Below are 25,715 nucleotides of genomic sequence, written 5' to 3'. Positions count from 1 at the left end.
CTCTAACAGTTAGATCCAGGCTGGTTGTGTAAGTTGCCTCGTTGAAATTCAAAATAGGTTCGTTCGAATCCAACTGTACGTAAGAATGCAGAATAAGCTCTTAAGCTACTCTTTAAACCAGTATAAGGGTGAAGATATAAAACAAATACCTACAATCGAATTTTGCTGGTTGAATCAATAGCGATACTGATCAAGAATGAAGTGTGGAATACAGAAAAACACCTGAAGGATATCACAATAAATCGGAATACTGACCGCAGTGACAATGTCCATTCAGAAAAAAGTCAGGACAGGGCATCAAATACCAATTTTACTAATAAAGCCTCCATTTCAAACTTCGTCAAAAATCTTTTATTTACCTTGCTTAAAGTGTGTTTATGGCTACAAAAACAAATAATTTAGCAATGAAGGGTCCGATATTTCTGATCTTCTGATCCCCTATGTACAATCCATTGACTAGTACTGTAACTCGCGGTTTCTCGAATCATGTATGTATGATCGGTTCAAAATTTATTTTATGTTGCTTTTCGATTCTACTTTCTACTGTACAAAAAAAATGTTTCGTTTGCAATATTCTGTATTTCTGTTCATCATTTTGCTCTTTGGCATCCAAAACTAGTTGTAGGTAGTAGCTTCTGTTTGTTAGATTGTGATAATTAAGTAACAATGTGCGCAGATGTGAAAACTATCAAGTAGTGAAATAATTAAATCGTCAAATAGCTTAACAATTTCTGTTTCTATAGCTTAATGAACGCTCAAATGCAAATTGTAGAAGAAATTTTAAAGTTAGAGTGTTAACGACTTTTTCTAGCTCATTATACGATTATGACCAATGATTTGCTAATTCATGGTTTGTTTCTAAAAATAGAAGCGTCGAGGCCGGCGTCCACGTAACGATGTATACAAATTGATCCTTCAACAAACGACGGCTGGTTTGAGGGTTGCCTTCCTGTTGCTGCTACTGCTCTTATGCTTTCCCACTGTTGCCGGGTGGATTGAAGTAGTCCCAGTGGTGATGATGAACCGCCTTCTCGCCACTCATTCCCAGCGCCATCAGACCGGCAACGATGACGATTAAAATGATGAGAGCAATGTGCAGGTCTCGTTTGTTCTCATCCTTGCTGCTGGCACGAAGCAGTGCCATGAGATCCTCACCGGTTTGCCGAATTGAAGATCCACAGGCTCGTATTAGCTGGCTGCTAAGCGCTGGAATTGACGGTTCGGGAGAACGTGTTCCCGGACGTTGCTTGCGCTGTTCTCGCTGAAATTCCTCTTCCGATGTCGATTCCCGTCGGGATCGGTGATGTCTACGGCGTCGTTGTGGTGCCTGCGGTGCTGCTCCTTCATCGTCGGAATAGTTTCGACCGGGATAGAAGGCTTGCGGTGGAAGAGGAAACTGAAGATACTCCTGGTACGGATATTGGGTGGCCATCGGGGGCTGGGGAGTGTAATGTGGTAGAGGGGGACGGACGGGAGCTGGTTCTTTAATTGTTTCGGATTTCACGCTGGTTGCTTCTTGAACAGGTTTCTCTGTATCTGGTATTTGCGGTACATCGGCTTCACCTGCTGGTTCTGCAATGTCAGCTTTTTCGCTTTCCTTGCTGTCGGTTTCTTTGGTTGCTAAGAGTTCCAATTCCTTGATCCTTTGCGCTTCTACTTCACGAATTCGGTGCATTTCGGTTTCCCTTGCCTTCTGCAGCTCAATTTCTCTAGCACGCTGTAGTTCCACTTCCCTTGCCCGTTGCGCTTCTGCTTCCTGGATTCTTTGAATTTCCAGCTCTCTAAGCCTTTGATGTTCCATTTCCATCGCTCGTTGTAGCTCCAGTTCGCGTAACCTCTGCTGTTCTAGCTCTTTCGCACGTTGCTGCTCCAAATCCCTAGCACGCTGGAGCTCCAGCTCCCTAGCGTGGTGAAGTTCTCGTTCCCTGTCGCGGGCCTTTTCGAGTTCGATTTCACGCTCCCGCAGCAGTTCGCGTTCTCGTTCCCGTTGTAGCTCACGCTCTTTTTCCTGCTGTTCGAGCAGTATCTGTTGTTGCTGTTGGGCAAGCAGCAGTTGTTGTTGTTGCTGCTGTTGCTGTTGAAGCAAAGCCTTCTGTTGTTCCTGCTGGAGCAATATTTGTTCTTTGAGCTGTTGAGTTTCCTGTAGTTGTTGATTTTGCTGCTGAAGTAGTTGCTTTTGTTGTTCTTCTAGCTTTTGCTCCTGCTGTTGTCTTTGCTCTTCCTGGTGTTTTCGTAGATCTTCCAGTTGTTGCTGGTGAAGTTGGTGTAGTTCAGCAATATGCTGCTGTTCGTTGGTTCTTAAGCGTTCGACAATTTCTTCGATCACATTCGATGGGATATCAACACTTCGAGTCAGATCTTGACTTGACGCTACTAAGGAACGTCTACGTGGAGGTGCAGCTGGTTCGGATTGAACTGCAGCGCGTTCTTCGCGTGAAATACTAGCTTCGACGGCGTCGGAAACGGCCTGTGTAGTGAATTTCGGTTGTTTCTTAGGGGTTTCAGTAACTTTTTCATCGGAAACGTACTTCTTCACCAGTTCCGCGATGAATGTATCATCATCGGCTAGATCCTGTTCCGTTAGATTATCAGTACTAACGGGTCTAATGACAGCAGATGCGAGTTCTGCACGACTGTTGTTTGAGTAAGGGGTTGAAACTCGGCGTTCAATCAATACCGCGGCAGCCGGTGTTTCCGGCCTGCTGCCCTGCAAAGATAGTGATGAGGTGGAATCTCTAAATTTCTGTATGTTCTTCATTAAGTTATCAGCTTCAGCTAGCTGGCGAGCACGATCTATTTCCGCTTGTTGTTCCTCTTTCAAAATTTCCTGTAAAGTTTTAGATGGACGCTCGAATGGATCCCCACCGATGGCACCGATGGTTTCCGACACTTCAATGTCTAGCTCGTAGTCATCGGAAACAGGATCGGTTTGAATGGCGATTTCCACCTCTTCTACGACTCGTGGTCCGTGTTGATCCAGTACAACTATGCGTTCAGCACCGCCGTCGAAATCATCCTCGATGTCTTGCTTACGTGTCTTTCTCCCTTCTCTGGGCGGACGCGGCGGTGGAGGAAGTGGCCGATCTTTCATCTTGCTTACGACAGCTCCCGATTGCAGAGCCTGTTGTAGTTTAATTTGATTTTCCATGTCTTCAATTTCTTCGTACTGTCTAACATCTTCCCTACTATCGCGAGTCAGTGTTCTGAAATGAAGCAAAAGGTAATTAGATCCAACGGAATCTTGTCCTGCGATAAAAATCAATATAGCATACGGCTGATTCTCGTTGAGGCTGGATACAGATCTGTTCCTCGGTGGCCGGTTCGGACTGATTGTGCTGTAGTTTCGGATGGGACGCATCGGTGATACCGAATGGTAATTGGGCAGTGTATTGAACTGCCGTTGTCCTTCCAACGATCGGGTTGATTTTCGGCGTCGAATCGGTGCCGGTGGACGTGGTGGAGGCTCTTTCCTCACAACTGCATAGCTGTTGGTTATAAATGGTATCTCATTCATCACATGCCTAAATTTCAAACATTTTCATCTTACCCGTTTGATTCCGACATACCGAGAGTGCCCCGGTCCATGGCACTGTCTTCGAACCCGAAAACGTAGTTAGTCCTGAAGGCGCGGTCATCTTCGGAAAATTTCGACAGCTGCGATCGCGAGCGAGACCTTCTCGGTGTCGGCAATGGAGTGGTAAAGCTTTCCTCTTCCGCTAATGGAACCTCGGCTGGATAAAGGAGCTAAAATAGAAACCTTATTAATAACCACGCGACACTACACCGAAAAACATCAATCTACCGTTTCGGGTCCAATGGTAAAGCTATTGTAAATGGTCTTTTTGGTTAAACCATTAGCGAATGGTTCTAGGTCAGATGGGGCGACATCACGGAAGCGCTTCTTTCGACGTCTCGGTGGAGTCGGCGGCACAGCCGCGCCAATGCTTTCTTCGTCAATGTAACGTTCGTCTTTCTCCGGGCCACCCTGTGGCGGTTCGCTGGCATACTTACGATTGCGGGTGTAAAATTCGACCTCGTCGTCTCTGTCCGTCGGTTGGTACGTGTCGTAAGGCACTTTCTGAATGTCTTGCTCCTGTGGTTCAACGTTAATTTCCTTTCTATTTTTTCTTACAGGACGATCGGGAGGGAATGTCTTGAAGAAGTCCGTATCCCTATGGAATTCGTCAGTGAAGCTTTGCTTGTTGGAAACATCATCGGATTCGAAGCTCGGTTGGTAGTATCGAAGTCCGCGCGCACCACCTTCGCCACGATAATCCATGCTGGCTCGTTCGCTGACATCCAAATCTTCATCGTCGTACGGCTCGTAACGACCCATTTCTGCCAAAGCATTCGTCGGAGTGCTCAGTCCTTCCTTTATCGCTGAACTAATATATTCACCCATTTGTATGTTATCCTTCGATATTCCCTTCTGGCGAAGGAAGAACTCATCGTCATCTATTTCTTCCAGAACACCCTTTCGTCTTCGAATGCCTGAACTTCCCGAAGATTGACATTCTTTGTTGGAGTAAGGCGTCGTTGAACGCATATCGTAATCCTTCTCCGAGTGTTCCGCTGGCTCACCCAGGAAACGTGCTCGATCCCGATCGCTGAGGCCCATTGTTTCATTTTCGCGTCTCAAACGATCCTCTTCATCAAGAAAATCGAAATCATTACTATTCATGTCAATGTTTTGACGAATCTTCTGCCCCAAGGAACTGGCCCAAAATTGTTTCTCCTCTTCCGAAGCCAGGTCGGATTCCTGTCGTTCCATTGGAGGCTTGCGTTTAAGGAACTCGTCGTGTCGTGCAGCAGATAGGAGATGGATCTCACGATTTTCTTTATCGTATTCTTCCAGTTGTTTCTGCTCAGCAGTAACCGGTAGTTCTGGCGTATCAAAGTCGGTGCGTTCCAATCGCTGGCGCATACGTTTTTCAACGGATGACTCGCGTTCGCCCAGCTCACTGCCCGAAAAGAAGCGAGTACTTTCGGTATCTTCGGAGGATTTTTCCGCCCACCGTGAGATGAATTTCGGTCCTTTCGTTCGAGTTGTTTTGCCAGCCTTGCTGAACTCCAGCGGTGGAGGCGTCGATGCACGGATGCTTGCATTACCTGGGGCGGACTTTTGTCGTTTGAATTTATCCAAAAACCTTGGATAGGTGCTAAAATCAGTGTATGCGACCTTTTTCTTGCTATCTTCTGCACTTGTGACCGAGGGAGTTTCCGTTTCAATGTCCGTAGGAGAAGTTGCACCAGGAGCAGAGGCCGGTTCTTTCAAGGATTTGCTGCGGTGTAATTTGATGGTGCCAATCTTTTCTGGCATCTTTAGCTTGGAGAAATCTGGTTTTTCCGTTAGGAATTTTGGCATCTCTGGACGTTTGAATTTGGACATATCTGGAGTTTTTAACTTTGGCATCTTTGGTTTGGAGATTTTCGTGAATTCTGGTCGTTTGAATTCAGGTTTTTGAAGTTTTGGCATTTTGAGTCCTTTGAATTTCTTTTTACCAGTGGTAGGTTCTACAGCACTCTCCTCACCCAAGTCCGTTGCTTGTTCAACTGCTATCGTTACGGTTGGAGACTCGATTTCACCAGTTTCTTGTTCCGATTTCGGTTCCGCGATGGTGAAGTCCAATCTCTCAATTTCTGGAGTAGTAACGATCTCCGGAGACGCCAAAGGAGCAACGTCCTTGTCCTTCTTTACGTTGATGTTGGACATTTTAGTCTTAAACTTGTCGGTTTGCTTGCGAAGTTTTTGGTGCAAACTCTTCCCGCCCGCCTGTGCCTTGACCATAGCGCTTTTGCTGCTTTCCTGCGCCCTGGCCATAGCCTTTTTGCCACTTTGTTGCGCTCTGGCCATCACCGCTTTCATCTTGCTGCCCTTCTCGGGTGGGCTTTCCGCTGATTCAGCAATATCGGTTCTCTCTTCGTGTTCTTCTTCCGTTTGACGGTTGAAGTACCGATCTTCGATGTCCTTCTGTAGCTCCTCCATACTAAGGGTGTCGGCATCATCGTCTGGTACGCGCAACGACGCACTCGACAACTTTCGCTTGATATCGCCACCTGGTAGGGCCAAACTAACTGCTGCCGCTGGCTTTGGCTCCGGTGCCGTGTCGATGGCCTCACCAATTGGTTCATACTCGTGATCGCTGGAAGGGCGGAAATGGCACAGTTAATTTCATCTACGAATTCGAGTGCTCGTATATTTCAAATCATTGGTCTCATTGGATAGAAGATAATAATCCATTATGTTAAGCCGTTAATTAGCACAGCAAACTAGTCTATCAACTAACTACAGTTCAGTTAAGCTAACTACTGAGCTTGATTGAGAAACAAAAAAATGTACTATGGATTTATTATTCTGGGGCTGCAAAAATTTATAGTATTTTACAAAAGTTGGCTTAGTCAACCATCCATAGTCGTATTAAAATATTCTCCGTAGAACTAACATTGCGTATACATTAAAAAATGAACTCAATTTAGCGATTTTTTATGTGATTATCCTGCCAATTTGTGGTGCATCGCTAATCGTAGCAACCCAATTGTGTACAGAAAAAATATGCCAGCGTTATAAGTTGATTTGCAGCAGCCATGGGGAAAACAGTGAAGCTACTACGCTCGATGTTTTGTTCGTGCTACCACCTCCATCCCGGAGCGAAGTAGTTGGACATCGTGAGGCACGGCGTGTCCGACAGATATAACCGATTCGGTGAAGAGGTACCAGGCAAAATTAGATATTTTTATGGGGAAATGTCAGTCGAGATTGGCCGTGTCTGAGCAGCAGACAATCACCCAGAAGGAGAAGCTTAAGGTGTCAATGAAAAATGTCTTTTCGGAGAAGCGATACGTCCTGGTCATAACGGATGTCGAGACCCACTCGACACTGGACGCTCCTTCCGTGACTGACGATCAGCCAGAGAAGGACATGTCTAAGCTGCTGTTCTTTCCTCCGAGGATTGCAGTGAACGAGGAGATATACAATACAAAGTATTCCCGGAAAATGCCGCCTTCATCAAGAATTATCACGCGAAAGAGGATGTGGTCTTTTGGTCAGACCTAATAGCGGGCCATTTTGCTGGAGAAGAAATAGGGCTAAAAATAAGACGTATGGAGAGAATCCAAGACATGGCATCTGTCATCGGAGATACAAAGTAGAGGATTTGCTTCACCTTGGAATTGGTAGAGAAAGCTTGAACCCTACAAATGGCACTAACTTGAGGCACCTGAATGTCGCTGCAGTCATCTTTAGTTGCTTGTTTTGCACCTCAAAATATTCGTTAGCACATCCGGAGAGACCTAGATAAAAATATATGTTTCCAGATTGACCGTACTTAATGATAATCTGCACTTTATGAGTGTAAGCGACTTGTGGTCTTTTCGGGACCTTAACGTCAACTGAGATAACTCTCTCGTGGTAGATAAGATCTGCGCTCAGTTGTCCAGCATACTAATATCAAGGTCACGCGGTTTAATTATTAACTTAAGGATAGGAATTGGACATCGTAGGAATATCTGCTGTACGGCCATTAAATATCACAGTGTGAGAAGTACTGGGAAGGATTGAGGAAGTCGGATACACTGTACCGTAATAGAAACTGTAACCGTAGCGACGCTGGATGAAAAAATCACTGGTTTGACGGGTTGGAAGGCCAGCAAGCGATGGAGAGAAAACAGAAAGCAAGCAAAAACTAACAGACAGAACTTTGCCAAATACTCCAGCAGCTTACTGGCCAGAAACGCTGGCAATGGTTCCGTACTACTGGGTTATTTCCAAGATTAGATAGGAAGATACGCTATTGAAGGAACAGATGGAAGGAGTCGTCACACATTTCCAAACTGGAATGGCTTCACTGCTACAACTATAGTGGCATTACGCTAATTACGCGTCCAGATACTGATAGCAAATCGGTAGCCGATTTCATAGGTAATTTCCATGCGAGCTTTATGGGAGCACACGTCACTGCGGACGATATTTTTATTAATGGGGATAAAATATGCCCACGCATCACATCTTCAAAGCAGCAAACAATACAGTCGATCGAGGCCAGCTATCGTAGACTAGGTACGAGCACGGTTTTCCAGACAAACTGATGCGACTGATCAAAGCAACCTTGGATCGAGTAATGGGGTTTATGCGGATCTAGGAGATCCTGTCGAAGGTGTGACCCGGCGAGCGGGCATCGAAACGAGAGGTACGATCTTCAGGTTGGTAAATGGTTGGATAATGCGTAAAACAGACCCCATTGTGGTCCCTAACCTCTTATCTAGCAACTCCTACCCCTACCTCCACGTGGTACCAGCCGGAATACGAGCAACCTTAGCGGAGATCGGGTAACCAACCCCGGTGGAAACTAAGGTCGTATACCAACAGGGGAGAAGGCACAGTGTGTCTCGATACTGCAAGATGGCCGCCCCATCACGAGACTCGGTAGCGTAAGCCCTAGTACGGCTACCTATCTAAACCTAAAAAACTAACAACAAGAGTGAAGAAATATCTTCTCGAAATATTCGACATGGACCAAGGCGACGAAATAAGGACATGGAATGGAGACTTTGTACCTGGAACTGCAGATCGCTAAACTTCGTTGGTGGCGACTGCTCGAAAGTTTGGCATCGTGGCACTGCAGGAGATCTGTCGCAAAGGCGAGAAGGTGTGGAGGATCCGTGGCGGCAAAGCCCAATTTTTCCATAGTGGTGGAGCGACCAATGAGCTGGGAACGGGCTTCGTAGTGTTGTGCAAAATGCAGAATCGCGTAATGGACTGGAAAGCGATCAACGAGAGGATATGCGTGTTGAGGATACAAGGCCGTTTCTTCAACTATACCATCATAAACGTGCATAAACGTACGACAGCTGCTCACGGGACATCAAGATCATCATCGGGGATATGAACGCCCAAATCGGCAGGGAGCAATGTATAGCTCGGTGATCAGGCCCTATAGCCTGCACACCGACACGAACGATAACGACCAGCGATGCATCAACTTTGCGGCTTCCCGAGGCTTGGGGATCATAAGCACCTTCTTTCCCGCGCAAAGATATCCACAAGGCCACTTGGAGACCACCTGACCAACGAACCTCGAACCAAATCGACCATATTCTCATCGAGGACCGGGTTTTCTCGAACATCACCAACGTACGCTCTCTACGGAGTGCGGATATTGACTCGGACCACTACCTAGTAGCAGTACATATGCGCTCAAAACTATCGACGGTTTATACCTCACGTCAAAGTCGCCCTCCTCGGCTAAACATTCGGCAACTAGACAATCTGCGAACTGCCAAAAACTACGCGCGCGTACTGGATGAAGCTCTGCCTTCCTCTGTGGAGCTAGATGCTTCGAACCTCGAAAACGGATGGAGTAGGATACGCTTGGCCGTCCACGAGGCCGCAACCTCGGTGCTAGGTGTGGAAACCTCGAGTGCACGAAATGATTGGTTTGACGGGGTATGCCAAGAAGCGATAGAGAGGAAAAAAAGAGCTTGGGAAAACTATCCGAGCATATCCACGAGAGAGAATTTGGTCAAGTATCGACGAGCGAGGAATGAGTTGACCACTATCCACGGAGCAAAAAGCGCCAGAAGGAGGACAGAGATCGTGAGGAGCTAGAACAACTATTCCGGGCCAATGACACCCGCAAGTTTTACGAGAAGGTGAACCAAACTCGCAAGGCCCACACACTAAAACCTGACATGTGTAGGTACGAGGGAGGGGATCTAATCACAAACGAGCGCGAGGTGGTCGACAGGTGGAAGCAGTTCTTCGATGAGCACCTCAACGGCGTTATAGCAGCAGGAGACGCAATGGAAGTTAACCTCGGAGTACCTACAAACGACAACAGCGTACCGGCTCCCGATCTCGAAGAGATCCGGCGAGAAATCAGTCTGCTGAAGAATAATAGAGCCGCCGGAAAGGACCGACTCCCGGCTGAACTCTACAAAAATGGCCAAGAACTGCTAGCAACGGCACTTCACTGGCTGATTTCAAGGATTTGAGAAGAAGAGAAACTACCGGAGGAGTGGATGGAAGGCGTAGTCTGTCCCATCTACATAAAGGGCGACCGGCTAGACTGCTGTAACTACCGCGGCATTACGCTGGTCAACGCCGCCTACAAGGTGCTCTCCCAGATTTTGTTGCGGCGTCTATCCCCAATAGCAAGAGATTTCGTAGGGCAGTGTCAGGCGGGCGTTTTGGAGGCCCGTGCTACTACGGATCAAATTTTTGCTCTCCGACAAATCCTTCAGAAATGTCGAGAGTACAACGTGCCCACGCATCATATTTTCGTGAATTTCAGAGTAGCATACGCTACCGTTGAACGCGAACAGCTATGGCAGATAATGCACGAGTACGATTTTCCGAACAAACTGACGCGGCTGATCAAAGCTACTCTGGAACGAGTGATGTGTTACGTGCGCGTTTCGGGGACACTCTCAAGTCCTTTCGAATCGCGCAGAGGGTTACGGCAAGGGGATGGGCTGTCCTGTATGTTATTCAATATCGCTATTGAAGATATGATCCGGCGAGCGGGCATCGAAACGAGAGGAACGATCTTCAGCAAGAGTAGTCAACTCCTAGCCTTTGCAGACGACCTCGACATCATTACTAGAAACCGTGGGACGGCGGAGGCAATCTACACCAGACTAGAAACGGAGGCTAGGAGGATAGGGTTACAAATTAATGCGTCGAAAACCAAATATATGGTAGGAAGAGGCTCCCGAGAAAGTAACGTTTGCCTCCCACGAACAGTGACTATTGACGGCGATGAACTGGAAGTGGTTGATGAGTTCGTATATCTGGTATCTCTGGTCACCGCCGACAATAATTCGAATACGGAGATCCAACGACGCATTCAAGCTGGAAATCGAGCCTACTTTTCCCTCCGTAAGACATTTCGATCTAGGAGCATACGCCGCCGCACAAAGCTGACGATGTACAAAACGCTAATAATACCGGTAGTCCTCTACGGACTTGAAACGGTAACTTTGCTTACGGAAGACATACGTGCACTTGCCGTTTTTGAACGAAAGGTGTTGCGGACTATTCTTGACGGAGTGCAAACGGAAAGCGGAGAGTGGCGGAGACGTATGAATCACGAGCTACAGGCACTGCCTGGAGAGATTCCCATCGTACACCTGGCAAAAGTTGGGAGACTTCGGTGGGCCGGCCACGTCGCAAGGATGTCGGACGACTGTGTAGTGAAATCTGTTCTCTTCAAGAACCCCACCGGCACCAGGAATACAGGGGCTCAACGTGCACGATGGCTCGACCAGGTTGAAGCCGACTTGCGTGTGTCGAGACGCGCAACGAATTTGCGACGAGTAGCCCAGGACCGAGTACAATGGAGAGGAACTCTTGATACGGCAAGAGCCACCCCGGCTGTCGGCTGGTCAAGTAAGTAAATGAGATGCTGTTGAGTCCCTTCAAGACGCCGCAAGGGTTGAGACAAGGTGACGGGTTATCTTGCACGGTTTTCAACATCGTTCTTGAAGGGGTGATGATAAGAGGAGACATCGAAACGAGAGGTACGGTCTTTAACAAGGGTAGCCAACTCTTGAGCTTCACAGATGACTCTGATATTATAGCCAGATACTTTGCCACGGTGGAGGCCATCTACGCCAGACTGAAAGGGGAGTTTATGAGGATTGGGTTGAAATAAATGGGTTGAAGACTAATAAAGATAAAAGGTAGAGTGAAGACGAATGCTCGTCTCTCACGCAAAGAAACCGTTGATGCGACGAGCTAGAAGTCGTAGCTGAGTTCGAGTATTTAGGTTTACTGGTGACCGCGGACAACAACACTAGTAAGGAAATCCAGCGACGCATTCAAGCAGGAAATCGAGCCTATTTTGCCCTGTGATCAAGAAGCGTACACCGCCGTACGAAGCTGTCAAAGTACAAAACCCTCGTTAACCCGGTAGTTCTTTATGCATATGAAGTTCTAACTACTCAAGGAGCACATACCCGGCCTTTCCGTGTTCGAACGGAAGGTGATGCGGACAATATTTGGTGGAGTACAAATTGTATGTGAAGCCGACTTGGGAAGATTCTTATCGTACAGTTTTCCAATGGTGGTCTTAAAATGAAAATCGGTTGGGGGGCTCGTGGCGAAAACGGCGATTTTTTGATAAAATCCAATATAGCAACCAAATCCAAGATGGCCGCCAAAAGTTTTTTTTAACTACATTTGAATGCTCTGTTTTTCCACTTTTCAGAACCATGCCATTTGTTAGCTGTTTCATTGCAAATTTATGAAATATCACATCATTTGCTAAAAATTCAATTTTTTTAAACTATCGGGCCCCTTGGAGAACGGATTGTCCACTCTTTCTAGGTATTAAAAGTGTAAATCTCATTTTTAACCATTTTCAACCAACCAAGTACAAAAGTCCCAATATTTGAAAACCTCGTGTCAGTAGTGGCCCTGTTTCAACCGGAATTACTCCTCTCGTTCGCAAAGCAAGTCGGATGCCGTTATGACGTCCGCCGAATTGAAAATCCTGAGGTGGAAAGGGCCTTCGGCTAACAACTAACATCCATAGCCTCAGATTCACCGTATAGCGGAGCTGTTGAACAAGAATGGACTGGTGTAAAACCTTCGCCCTAACGGGTCATGAAGTGTATGGCAGACTGCGGTGGGAAAGGATTTGAGTTGAACCTCGGAGGATCGATGAACGGAGAAAGGCGAAGACCAACATTAGTTAAGCACGAACCAGCTAGGTCAACGAAACGCCAAGCTGAAGAGGGCTGTTTAAGAGTCTTGGAGATGGGATAAGAGAGCCGGTCGGCGGTATTAGAACTGAAGATTCCACTCCAGGACATACCTGGGCAGCTACTAACTGATCGAACGGACCAGTTTACCCGTCGTGCTGAACGCTTTCAACAACTACCCCGAGTTTAGAGGGTCATCGGCTTCAAAACTTTACGTCGCGTCAACCACGTCAACTCTATGGCGAAACATCAGAGGTGTACTAAGCCGTCAAAGGGACTCCTACAAGCTAGTCAATCTCTCCGAAGCTCAACTTAAGATATTCTCGAGCAAAGTGCTGCACAACGGCGACTAGAATGAATACTAACAATACTTCCACCTTTACAGTAGCGGGACAACAGGTTCAGAACATGAAAGGTTTTCAACAGACTGGCAGCCAGACAACGCTAGTCAAGACTGATATGAACACACGGATCAGAGAGACCAGGAGTGAAACAGAGATCCGGGGTGTAGAGGAGAGGAGCGAACAAAAACTGTAGAAAGGCAGTCAACTGGAATTCGGAGGGACAGCGCTAAACAGGCAGACCTAGAGGCTTATGGCGGCAATATTCAGATTGTTGGTGAAAGCCTCTTCTGGCAGCAGGTGGACGCTAAGGCTATGGCTGGTGACCGTCGATAATGGAGACTCCTGACTTCATCCCATTATTCTGTCCAACCGGTGGACATGGAGATGAACACCACAGAAATCGATTGCATTTAAAAGAAACTTTTAGAAGAGCGAGTATTTAACAGAAATATACCGTGCCAATTTCTATTTGAAGCTCTTAGCAAATTCATACCCACTATAGTTTTTGTAACTTGAATATTACACACTTCTAGAATCAATATGTCATTAGGATTATGTCATTAGCACCCAATCTTACCGGTAATCAAAAGCATCATATTTCTCCGGACGTTTCTTCGGATGAAACACAACGGCCGACAGGCGCTGTTCCTTATCGGTTTGCAGAGTCGTTTTCTCACTGATCGTCGACGACGGTGTAGGTTCGGTCGATTCGCTTCGTGGCTTGCTGTAACGTTGCAGTAGCGATGATTTTTCCAGTCTGGTTCTATCCAAACTCAATTCACTGGGGGTTTTCGGTGCCGTCGTCGTTGTTGTCGTTGTCGCCGGTGTCGCTGATGCCGGAGGCTGGCTAGTAGGACTGGTGGAAGCACTTAACGGTTTTGGAGTGTATTTTTGAAGCAGTGAGGAGCGTGTTATTCGCTGCTGATCTAAGCTTCCCTGACTGCGGTTCACTTCCCGTAGAAATTTCTGTGTGTCGTCATCTGCCGATGTGTGTGTATAGTCTTGTGAGCCACTTCGTTTGGCGTATCGTTGCAGCATTTTCGACTGAATTCCGGTGGCTCTATCGAGGCTTTGTTGACTACTGTAGATAGGTTTAGACATCGTAGGGAGGGTATGCCTATTTAGGGCTCTTTGACTGCCAACCGGCGTGGCATCGAAGCGTCCCCGACTGGTTGAAATGCTTTTTGGTTTTTCTGGTCCCGTTATACTGTATTGCTCCAGATGACTGCCGAAATCAATGGGTTCGTCCTCTAGTTGGACTGCAGGCTCTTGATCGGCTGAAAGTGATTTTTTCAAAACACCTTTTTTCTTCTCTTCTTTCTGCTTCTTTTTCTCCTCTTCTTTTTTACGCCTCTCTTCATCTTTCAAACGTTTCTCCTCTTCTTTGGCAAACTTTTCCTCCTCTTTTCTTAACTTTTCCTCCTCCGTTTTCATTTTCTTCTCTTCTTCTTTAGCCAATCTGCTTTCCTCTTTCCTACGCTTTTCCTCATCCAATTTAATCTTTTTATCGTCTTCCTTCAGCCGCTTTTCTTCCTCACTTTTAATTTTATCACTTTGCCTTTTCTGCTTGTCTCGTTCTCTCCTAAGTCGTTCTTCTTCCTTCCTAATTCGTTCCTCCTCCTTTTTCCGATCGTGCTCGATCTTCTTCATTTCCAGTTTAATTTTGTCCTCAAGTTTCTTCATTTCTGCGTCTTGCTGTTTGGTAGTTTGCTTCGGAACGAATGACGGATGGTAGGTGTGGTCACGTTTTTTCAGCTTTCGATCTGTAGGCAGGGTTTCGATTACTTCATCTTCGTCTTCGTGAGTGCTGACTGCATGTGGAACGGAAAGTGCAGCCACATTCTCGAAGGCGGACGCCAGAGTTCGCTTGATCGGTTCTTTTTGCAGTGAAAATCGTCGCAATTCGTTTCGTTCGCTAGCTTCGTCAATTTCCAATGCCAGTGCATGTTTGTCCTCCGCCATAGGCTTTCGGAGATCGGTTAAGCTCCGACGGCCGCTGAGGTCACTAACCGGCGGCAGCAATATGGTTGCCTTTTTCGTCTGCGATATGGGGGCGATTGATTTCGATGACAATGCAGATGAAGGTAATGTTTTGGAAGCGCTTCCGTAATGTTGCATGCGATCCCTATCGCTGAATAATGGTGGTGATGGATCTTTCGGGACGGCACGTGTTTCCTGCTTGATGATGGGCTTCAGTGGTGGTTCGACATTGATGGTTGTTTTGATGGCGGGAATGGGAATACTCACGGTTGTCGACGCGGACAAATCTTTTCTGGGTGGCTTAACTGGCTCGACGCGAGCTGGTTTTATCGGTTCAGCCGGAACGATGGCTGGTTGAACCGGTAACGTCTGAGCAGTTGGTTGCATTGGAGGTGGACTGACTTCAACCACTGGAGTGGGCGGGACAATATTCAGCATGGGCATGGGCAGTGCCGATGCAATATTTCCCATGACTGGTTCCGCTGCTGCTATTATAGGCAACGTTTCTGGCGTTACTGGATCAAGAGGGATGTTTTCTTTCTCCAGCTGTACTCTTTTGCTTGATGGAAGCAGTTCTCTTGAACCACTCCTTCGGGAGAGACCTTTGGCCATACTGGATGATCTGCTGCGCAGATTTCGACTATCGTATTGATCAAAGTGATCACTTCCATAATCGCCCAAAGTTTGCGATTGTGTCATACTTTTCATAGGATCTTGTTGATCGAGGCTATGTTGGCTACTGTAACTGCTATAGGCTTCGGTTTCGAAGGATTTGTTTCGGTCCAGAGATTTTCCGAATCTGGGGGTGTACCGCGATAAGAGCGACGGACGAACTATTCTATCCTGATCGAGGCTTCCACTACGTGCGAAACGTGCAACCGGTGTTCCCTCACGAGCGGAAAGCCCCGCAAAATCTTGCGATCTATTGTTGGGGTTGTATCGTTGCAACAGTTTAGAGCCTTCTAAACTTTTCTGGCTACTGTAAATTTGAGGTTCTGCTGCTTTGGGTACGTCTTGTGAATCGAGTGAGTGTTGTTTAGTGTAGCGTTGTAGAAGTTTCGATCGTTCCAAACTACGCTGACTGCCGGTTATCTTGCTGGGCGCATTGAGTGTCGGATCCGCTGGTGCCGGTGGCCCGCTAGGAATATTTTGAGAACCTGCCTGAGCATAATGCTTTTGGAGCAGCGTCGAATGTTGTAAGCTTCGTTGGCTGGTTGATTTCGAGAAAGGTGACGTATCAACTGGCTGCTGAAGTGGATCTTGCGAAACAGCTTTCGATTGGTAACGCTGCAGTAGTTTGGAATTTCGCCCGCGTAGATCTTGTGTCGACATGTTGACGGCTAGACTGGTTTCTTTTCCTCGTGGATACACTTCTTCTTCGATTTGGTTTGTTTTATGCTTCCTGTAGTTACCGTCACTTTATATTGCTAACCTATTTAACACATTAGAATTTCATCCACATTACGTTACTTTAGTGCCCGTATGTTTGTGTGCCTCGTCAAATGCTTGAATCATGTACGATGCCAGGTTGGCACAGTAATAACCGGCAGCTCAGTAAAGAGGACCATCTGCGCTTGTTGGCATCTTAACAGAGAAGTACGCAGATTTCATCGGCTTTTGGTTTATTTATAATTCACAATCCGACAATCCGTAGCATTAGTCGAACGCATTCATTATGCAACCTTGCTGACCCGAGAGAAATTTATGCAACTGAAGTGAGTTATAATTTCTCGAAGAATATTATTGTATATTATTTATTTATGCGTTTCAAAAATATTTATTTTTGCTCTCTGATGAGAAAATTGTGATACGAGTGACTCGTATAAATTCTATCATTGGCAAACGCTTCTTACAATGAAACAAAAAATTGCCGGCTAAAACAAATAAAGCCAAATTATATCTTTTACTGCATTGCTACCGAACCAATATGATCAAAGTAAATAAATTACTTATTTCAGTGCCATTGTTAACACAAACAAACAACCTAGTATGAGTGAAACGAAAAATAGATTTACAGTACTCGTATATATTATCTAGTCTTATAGTAAAAATCTGAATCTATGTATAAAGTAAAAAATAAATATAAGCCGAACCTAAGCGGCAGTTCAATTGGCCTCAATGTTTAAAAATATTGTAAAAAATTGTAATTCATGTTTATAACATTAACAACCGCCATCAGCCAATGACCCAAAAAGAAATACGACTTTCTAAGTATCACAGGGATTCTGCTATTGCTAATAGTGTGCTTTTTACATTAAAATGTATATTTTGATGCCTCTGACGTTTTAAATAAAACAACTACGTTTATTGTACAAATTATCTTTATAAAATATCTCAATGAACAAGAAAAAGGAATTAGATTGTGCCCAGTTACACCATTATTAGGTTTTAGAAAGGATCACTAATACGAGAAAAGTTAGGAAAGCTTTCCGTTTTATTCTGCTACTAAAATTAGGATCACTAATACCTTCTTGAAGGTTGGAATTATATTTGAAAGGGACTCAAAGTTCGAGGGACTTGATTAAAATAACAAAAACTAACTCGCAACTTAATGTTCAGAAAGTAAAGAAGAGGACTAAAAAGTATCAATGCACAAGGTATACCTAATCTTAAAGCTCGGTAAATCGGTAGGGTATGTTGCTACTTCGTCGTAATTGCCTATTCCCGTCCTATCCACCACAAATTATTAAAAATATCAGCAATTTTTATGACACACAATGCAAAATTAGTTATTTCCTAATATTTTAGTTTGCTGACTATCATACGCGATCAATCAAAGTGAGCTGAGATCTATTTAAATGCTTTTTTCATTAAAGAATTTCTAGCAGCCAAGTTTCCTTCGTTTTTTCGTGCGACGAAGAAGAAAATGTCGACTAATCGTTTCAATTGCCGCCATTCATAAAATGAACTTGCGCAACGCATTGTCGTTATTCTCCAGCCGGGAAAACATGCAAGACCAGCAGAAATTTTGCAGAATAACATTTGTCATGCGTCCTACACAAATCCATGCGCGTTAGCTTCGTAAACATTGTTGTAATTTTTAGTTCGGACGATGAAAAATTTTGATGGACGGATTTTGAAGTGGTACGACGAATTTAAGTAATAAAGTCAGTTGCGTAATTTCAATAAAATTCTACGAAATTCTACAAATATTTATATACGCAATGTTATTGCGAAACGTCCGGTATACGTATCATTTGATTCACAATTGTCTGGACACGAATTCTATATCCGTGCTTTTTATTTAATTATCGTGAATATTTAGGCTGAACGATCCCAAAATTCTAAGAAATTTCGCACATGTGCAGAGTTAAAGGACTTATGAACGCCCAAGTAGCACACGTTGTCACAATTGAGTCGCAGCGGCTGATATGCGACAAATTTAAATGTAAAACTTCGGTTACAGTAACCTAAAATATAACAGTTGTGTAACCGAAATAGCGCAACTTATGTAACTAAATCTGGTTGCATTAACAGTTACTCAATAACCAATATGTAACATGTATAGTTACAAAATGGTTACTATTGAAGTTACACATAAACTGTAAATTGACTTTCAATTGGTGGCAAATTAGTTATCTTGTAACTTTTATTGCATAGCGAAAATGTAGCAGGTTTATTATTTCAATCTATGGCTGTCAACGTCAAGCAGTAAATTTAACTGTTGAATATAGAAGAGTGTATAAATTATTATTTCAACACAAATTTTAATGCAGTTTCAAATTTATGGTGAAATGCATGATTCTAGCTTTGAAAAATTCACGCGCTCTTATTTAATATAGCTTTTCGTTACTTACTTCGTTGAAAAATTGATGTTTTGTAAATCAAATATAAAAATTTAAATTTTAATTTTTTGATTTTTTAAATTTATTCTTAGCAATAATGAATTAGTGGAGCATTCACCAAGAAACCATTAAAAATCAAGTTGTTTTCGCTATCACTTCTATCACAGTAAAATTCATAGCCATTTTGCCTTTGGTTCTAACTACTATACCATCGTCCTTGAAATTTTGTATCGTTTTCGGCATATTGCATGAAATGATTTTAAGCAGCCATTGTTCATTGTTCACATTGTTGATATCGGGAAAAGGTATTTTTTAGTGATTGTTGTGAAAAGAAAGTGTTAATTTAATATCAAAGAATAGTTTCAGTTTGAATAAAACAGTTACCACCAGTGTTAATCATAGAAGGTTACATTTCAGTTACATTCTAGTTGTACGTAACCTTAGCCTTCGACCTGGTTACGGTATCGGTTATACGGTAACCAATATTAAACCTGTTGTAGTCATTTATTTCTTATGTCGTCATTTCTAAGTTACACTGTAACCTATTTTCATTGCCGGTTTCGTTTCGATGTAACTTGATCGTTTTGACGTTTGAGAATAATCATCATTTGTTTACTTAATACCAATGTCTGGGCGGAGAAGATTCCAAGTACCATCAATTAAGTAAATAAACGCATTTACAAGAGCATTTCGCAACCCGTGTACCAATTGTTTATCTTTACCATTAGCAATATTCTTCAGGTCTAGTTTTTCCTTAATCCGTTGTGTTTACAAGGAACAGTGAACAAATTGTTGCGAAAATGTTACTAGCCGACTTTTTTTGACTTCGAACTACTCGTAACGGAAAATTAACTGTTTTGCGACCAGCAAGTTGATGACAGTTTGGAAAAAGGTTTCATTTGCGTCACTTGATAACTATTTGGTAACTCGTAACTGAAAGGTGACTGTTTTGCGACGACCAAGTTGTTGACAGTTCGAAAAAAAGGTTTCAATTTGGTCATTTGGTAACTACCTGGTAACTTTTTGAGATTTTTGTCACTAGAAAACTAAAAAGTAACTATTTTTAATTTTATGTAACCTAACTCGTTACAAGTATCCTAAATGTAACTGCTGTGCAACCTTTTTGTATTTTTTTTATTTTAATGATTAGTTACAAGTGCTACTTGGGCGAAAATAATACTTTAAAAATACGAGGTCAAAATTCTCCAATAGAAATTTGCAGATTTTCTATGATATTTCTTTTTTTATCCCAAGCAAAACAAAATCAAAGAACCAACATTTTAAGATGAAAATGTTTACGAATTTTTTCAACAATCCGGAAAAAGTGTTATCGAATTTTTCTAATTGATGTAAAATTTCTAAAAAAAATTATTGCATATGAAAAATTTACGACAGCGTTATTTTTTGTTCCAAATTAGTTTTTTTTTTTGATAAATTTCCATGATTTAACGGGTGACAACTAAAATTTTGAAATTTTTTCGAGTCCGCTATGGTTGTGCACAACAAAAAACAAGCTCAGGGAGAGAGTGTGTACATTATGTTAGTTCTTGCTCTCCTCTTTCTGCCAATATTTTTTGTTTTGTTTATGCTTGTTTAAAATGGCGTTAAAATGGCATTCTGCAAGTGTGTTGTACACCCGTAAAAAAGTACCGAATTCGGTAAAATTTTACCGGAATCTCTACAATCGAATGTTCGGTTTAAATTTTCATGATACCAAACATCACTAAAGATCCGAATTTTTACCGAACGTTCGGCTGTTGAGATTTCGATAAATTTTACCGAATTTTTTAAGTGTTTACACTTCTACGAATTGCTCAAAGATGTCGGCAAAAAGTATACGGTACAACATTTTAACCCTTTATAAGGCCGTGGCAATAAAATTACCACCAACGAAAAATATTTGTTTTGCGTCTATAATGACATCAATATAATTATAGAAGCAAAATAAAAAAATTTTGTTGGTGGCAATATAGTTGCCACTGCCTTATAAAGGGTTAAAAGCGAAAATGTTGCGGTTTCAGCTATCTCCAAAGATCCTCAACAATTACTCGCTAGCAAGGTAGTGGAAGACCAGCCAAAATTATAAACGCAGAAGGACATCGTTCTCTTTCTCGTGCTTTCAACAACAAGGATTCCGTGAGCAAAAAAGTACATCTAGTATATCTGCAAAACATTGAAAACAGTCGGAATAAAGTGCCGAAAGAAGCCCAGGCAAGAGCCCCGGAATATACTGAGGGACAGATTTCGATGCGATGAAATCCCTATGCCGCTGGTTGATAACAAATTGTTCCGGGAAATGTGTTGTTTTGGACGACAAAAGTTACTTCCCTCTTTCGAGGACGGACATTCCCGGAAACGATCGAAACTATTCCATGGATAGTTCTACTGCATCTCCGAACATAAAATACAAGTTTAAACATAAGTTAGAACAGAAAGTGATGCTGTACATTGATATTTCCGAGAGAGGTATTTCTAAACCATGGTTCAAGCCCTCTGTTTTGGCTAGCAATCAAAATGTGCAATAGAACGAATGGTTGAAGAATGTTTTGATCCCGTTTCTACAAAAACATCATGCAGATGGACAATACGTGTTTCGACCGGATAAAGCAAAAAACACATTCGTTCTTGAATACCAATTCAAATCCATTACACGTAAAATGCATACAAAATTCTCTCCCGTTCTCTTCCTGTTTCTCAGTTTGAGGTCATTGCAGGAAACCTTTGTTGGCGAATTCCAGTGCGTTTTTCAAAATTCCAGAAATTCAACTTACAGACTCACCAATTGTTTATAGACTTCAAGGCGGCGTACGATTCAGTAAAACGAAGTGAGCTGTAGCGGATCATACATGAAAATGGCAACAAAACTGGTTAGGCTGATACGTGCTAACATTGATGGTTTAAAACTAAGCATCAGGCTAGCGGGTGAGACAACGGACTCGTTTGTGACGTTAGATGGTGACGGGCTATCGCATGGAAAGGTGCTATCCGCAGGGCATGCGTGCAGAGTAGTGGCACCATCATTAAATCTTACATGCTTCTAGGGTTAGCGCACGACATCGACAAAGGGTGTCCCTCATCAAATTGCACCACGGAAGAAACGCTGTAGAAAATTACCCATTGGGTATTTTGTCTTGAAAATTCGAGGAGTAGTAGTTCAGGGTGTATTGTTTACACTCTATTTTTATCGCGGTCGGTTTTTCGAGAGTTGGCAAAAAATGGCGTCACCCGAAAAGCAACGTCGCAAATGGATTTTGCGCAAGCACCTGGAAAACCCTCAACTCTCTCATCACGAATGATGAGACTTACGTCAAGGCGGACTTCCGGCAGCTTCCGGGGCTATTGTACTTCACCACCTAGCACAAGTTTGATGTTCCGGAAGAAGTAAGCATGCAGAAACTTTCAAAGTTTGCCAAGAAATACATGATTTGGCAAGTGATCTACTCATGTGGCAAACAGAGTATGCCGTTCGTGACTACCGGGACTGTAAATGGGCAGATCTACTGAAGGAGTATCTACAGAAGCATCTGCTTCCTCTGTTGATGCAACACGAGGGCCCTATGATCTTCTGGCTGGATCTGGCTTCGTGCCGCTGTTCAAAGGATGTCCTGGAGTGGTACGAAGCCAACGGAGCCACTTTCGTACCCAAGGACATAATCCCCCCCCAACGCACCGGAACTAAGGCCCTTCGAAAAATACTAGGCTATTATCAAGCAGACATTACGGAAACATTACTAGGAGGTCAAACTTGAGAAAGACAAGAAGAAAAAGTGGGTTTCCATACAGATGAAGCTGCAGCCAGGTCGTAGAAAACTTTTCGAGTGGAGTTAAGCGTAAAGTGCTAGCATACGGTTATGGTATTGAACTTAAATGAAATAAATATGCCAAAAGCTTACTAATAGGTTATATTTTGTTGTCTGAAAGTTTACCTTGGTACGTTAGTGACATGTGACAACGATGTGATCCGTGAAGTAAAAAGGCGGATAGTGACTGCCAATAGGGCCGTCTACGGATTACGTAGGCAGCTGAGGTTCGGTAGTCTGCAACTCAGGTGGACCACCAGTTACTACCGGATTCGTTAGTGTATGTAGGAGTGTCACATGTAATTGTTCGTGTTTTAACCTCTATTTCTGTTTAGTGATACGACAATGGCGTCGCTGTGCTACCCAAGGGGTAGAATCCAGCCATTGCTTCGAAGTGAAGGCCGATATTGAAGACTATTGGTGGATCGTGAAGGGTATACTGAAGAAGGTTGGAATTGCAAGCGACGAGAAGGAGTGCAAGTGAAATTAGAATTAGGCTGCCGAATAAGACTAGAAAAATAGCCTGGCCGTGTTTGGGGTTTAGCGCGAGCAATAGGCTATGGCTGAATCCGGCAATGTAAATACTCGATAAATTAAAAAGTAGGAACTAAACGTACATTTTTATGTTCGATTTTTTGTAAACAACCTTTATAAGTATGGCAAACTATGCAGTTGTTGTTGTTCTGGTTTGACTTCTGTTTTCGTTTTGTTACCGCATCAAATGCGCGAATTTAATGTCCAGATTGTAGAAGATGAGAAATCAGCGCGTGCAGCTGGAATAGTGCCAAAGCCTCTGAGCAAGAAGAGACGTTTTACTTTTGACCTAGAACTACATCTGATAGGAAGGTTATTCAAAAAAAAATCGATAAGTACTAGCGGCACGAAAGGTCAGGTCAGAATTTACCTTTCTTGACCGATTTTCTCTGCCTGGTGTCACCAATACATTCCCACATATGATATGACAATACCCCCACACTGATGGGCCCCTCGATTTCAGTCGAATCTAGCTGACATATATACGATATTCAGCACAGAATCGTATAGCAATACGGAGCGGGTCGAGCTTAATCGGATAACGGGTGACAACTAAAATTTTGGATTTTTTTTCTCGAGTTGTCAAAAAGAGACAAGACAAGAGAGTCATTAGACATTATCAAGAGTCAAGAGACATTATCCATTGTTGAAAAATAATAAGTGTATATTTGAAAACGGTCCGCAATCGGCTGTTCGGCGAAGCTTTCGTTTGACGTCGTTGTACGGCCGTCATGTCAACTTTGCGAATGCATCTCTTGTTTCTACCAACCAACTTTTTTCAATTCATGGTTCTCCAGTTGTTTTTATACACCAAGGAACTCAAAATCCCGAATAAATCTTCGATTGGGCGCACTGAGACAGGATTTTCGGGTCGTGGTTTTTGGGTAAAAATGGGATCGAATGGGTATTCAGGAACGATTGTGTTTTTTTGGCGTAATGCGATGATGCTCTATTCGGATAAAACACGTATTGTTCATCTGCATGATGTTTTTGTAGAAACGGGATCAAAATTTTCTTCAAACATTCGTTTGCTGCATCCTAATTGACAGCCAAACCAGAGGGCTTGTTGTTGAAGAAACGATAAAGGGAATGATGTCCTTCTGCGTCCATTATTTTGGCTGGTCTTCCACTACCTTGCTTGCGAATAGTTGCTGGGCATCTTAGGATATGGTAAACAGTCGAAGCCGCAACATATTCGCTTTTTAAATGTTGTACCGTATACTTTTTGCCGAGACTTCTATGGCAGTTTGTAGAACTGTACAACGCGCTCTCGAAATGCTTCTTGTTTCGACGTCATTTTAAGCAAAAGAAGGCAAGCATAAAAAAAACAAAAAATATTGACAAAAAGAGGAGAGAGAGAGCTAAGACATACATACTCTCATTTCTCTCTGAGCTGGTTTGTTATGGAGTATAAGGGCCTCAAAAAAAATCCAAGACTTTTGTTGTCACCCGTTATTATCGTATATAATTACTTATATCGATGAAACGCGTATGTTTATTCCTCATCACGTATATCGCCTCCAAAATACCAGGGATATGCCAATTTTGCGCATCAAATACGATTTATTAGCATGTATATATGTACGTAATGCTGATTTTTAACTTTTATATACATATAAAAATGGACACTTTGACATGTTGCGCGAGAAATGTCTCCTTCCAGTCCGTTATTCGTGACCGATTTCACTTGTGTTGTGACAAAAACAAGAAGAAGCAGCGTTAGTGGTCGATGGGCTGCTGTTAGTGGTCCAATATCGTTGCAAAAATGCAATGCTGTCGTCTCTCTTATTCACGATCTCTCAACTTACGAAGCACAGACGACACAACCGTAATTGGCTTGACAACTTTATTATTGACACTAATATTTTATTGTTTGGTAGGGCTTATTTATTGCAATAAAATGGAACAAGTAGAGCGAGAGTAAGAACTTGAATTATTGACAGTTTCTACGTCAATTCTCTTGGAATACAAATCTTCTGAAAGACATTGTTATTCAACTACGTAACAAATTAAGAGCAAAAGTTTGAATGAACATTTCAAAAAGTTTATCAAATAAAACGTAGAAGAAAATTAAAAAATCAAATAGATCTTTTGGTTCAAAAATATGAACGAAAAAAATATTGAAATATTAAAAAACCTCAGAAGAGCCTCACTACTCAAAAAATGAAGAGACATTAATGGGTGATCTGCATCTTGAACTTGCTGCGAAGTAATTGATGCTGATGATGAAAAAGTTGTAAACAATGATTTCTAGAACTCATCGTAAATTAATTTATAAAGTCAGGTATTCATCAGTTGTACACAGACGATAAGAATTGAATTTTTAGCACGCAAATCTAAATAATATTCGTTAGAGAGCGGGATCGCGAAGCTGTTGAAAATGATCGTACGATGATAACTGTGCAGTAATTGAAAGCTGTTGCTGGAGGGAAACAATACAAAACCAATGAATTTAAAACTCAAATTTCGGTACAAATTCTGTAATAATCCGTCATTATTAACATTGTGTATTGTTATTTTGTTACAAAAACAGAACAAACAAATATCATTAATTTACCTAAAAATAAAAA

The 25,715-nt window shown here is 43.1% G+C and overlaps 1 protein-coding gene across 4 annotated transcripts in view; it reads right to left on the bottom strand.

Annotated features, from left to right (window-relative positions):
• Window positions 1-364: 364 nt before the first annotated feature.
• Window positions 365-25,715, bottom strand: part of LOC128738182 (titin) — a 70,284-nt gene continuing 44,933 nt past the window's right edge. For all 4 annotated transcript variants that reach the window (XM_053833114.1, XM_053833116.1, XM_053833113.1 and 1 more), the window contains exons 4-7: window positions 3,803-6,143; window positions 3,548-3,744; window positions 3,273-3,485; window positions 365-3,203 (exon numbers count right to left, since the gene is read on the bottom strand). In XM_053833114.1, the coding sequence (XP_053689089.1) occupies window positions 968-3,203; window positions 3,273-3,485; window positions 3,548-3,744; window positions 3,803-6,143 (4,987 nt within the window). In that variant the 3' untranslated portion in view covers window positions 365-967. The remainder of the gene's footprint in view (window positions 3,204-3,272; window positions 3,486-3,547; window positions 3,745-3,802; window positions 6,144-25,715) is intronic.

The sequence above is a fragment of the Sabethes cyaneus genome, chromosome 2 (assembly GCF_943734655.1).
Source record: "Sabethes cyaneus chromosome 2, idSabCyanKW18_F2, whole genome shotgun sequence".
Lineage (NCBI taxonomy): Eukaryota > Metazoa > Arthropoda > Insecta > Diptera > Culicidae > Sabethes > Sabethes cyaneus.
Note: the sequence above shows the minus strand (reverse complement) of the source record. Positions and strands in the feature narration are given on the sequence as shown.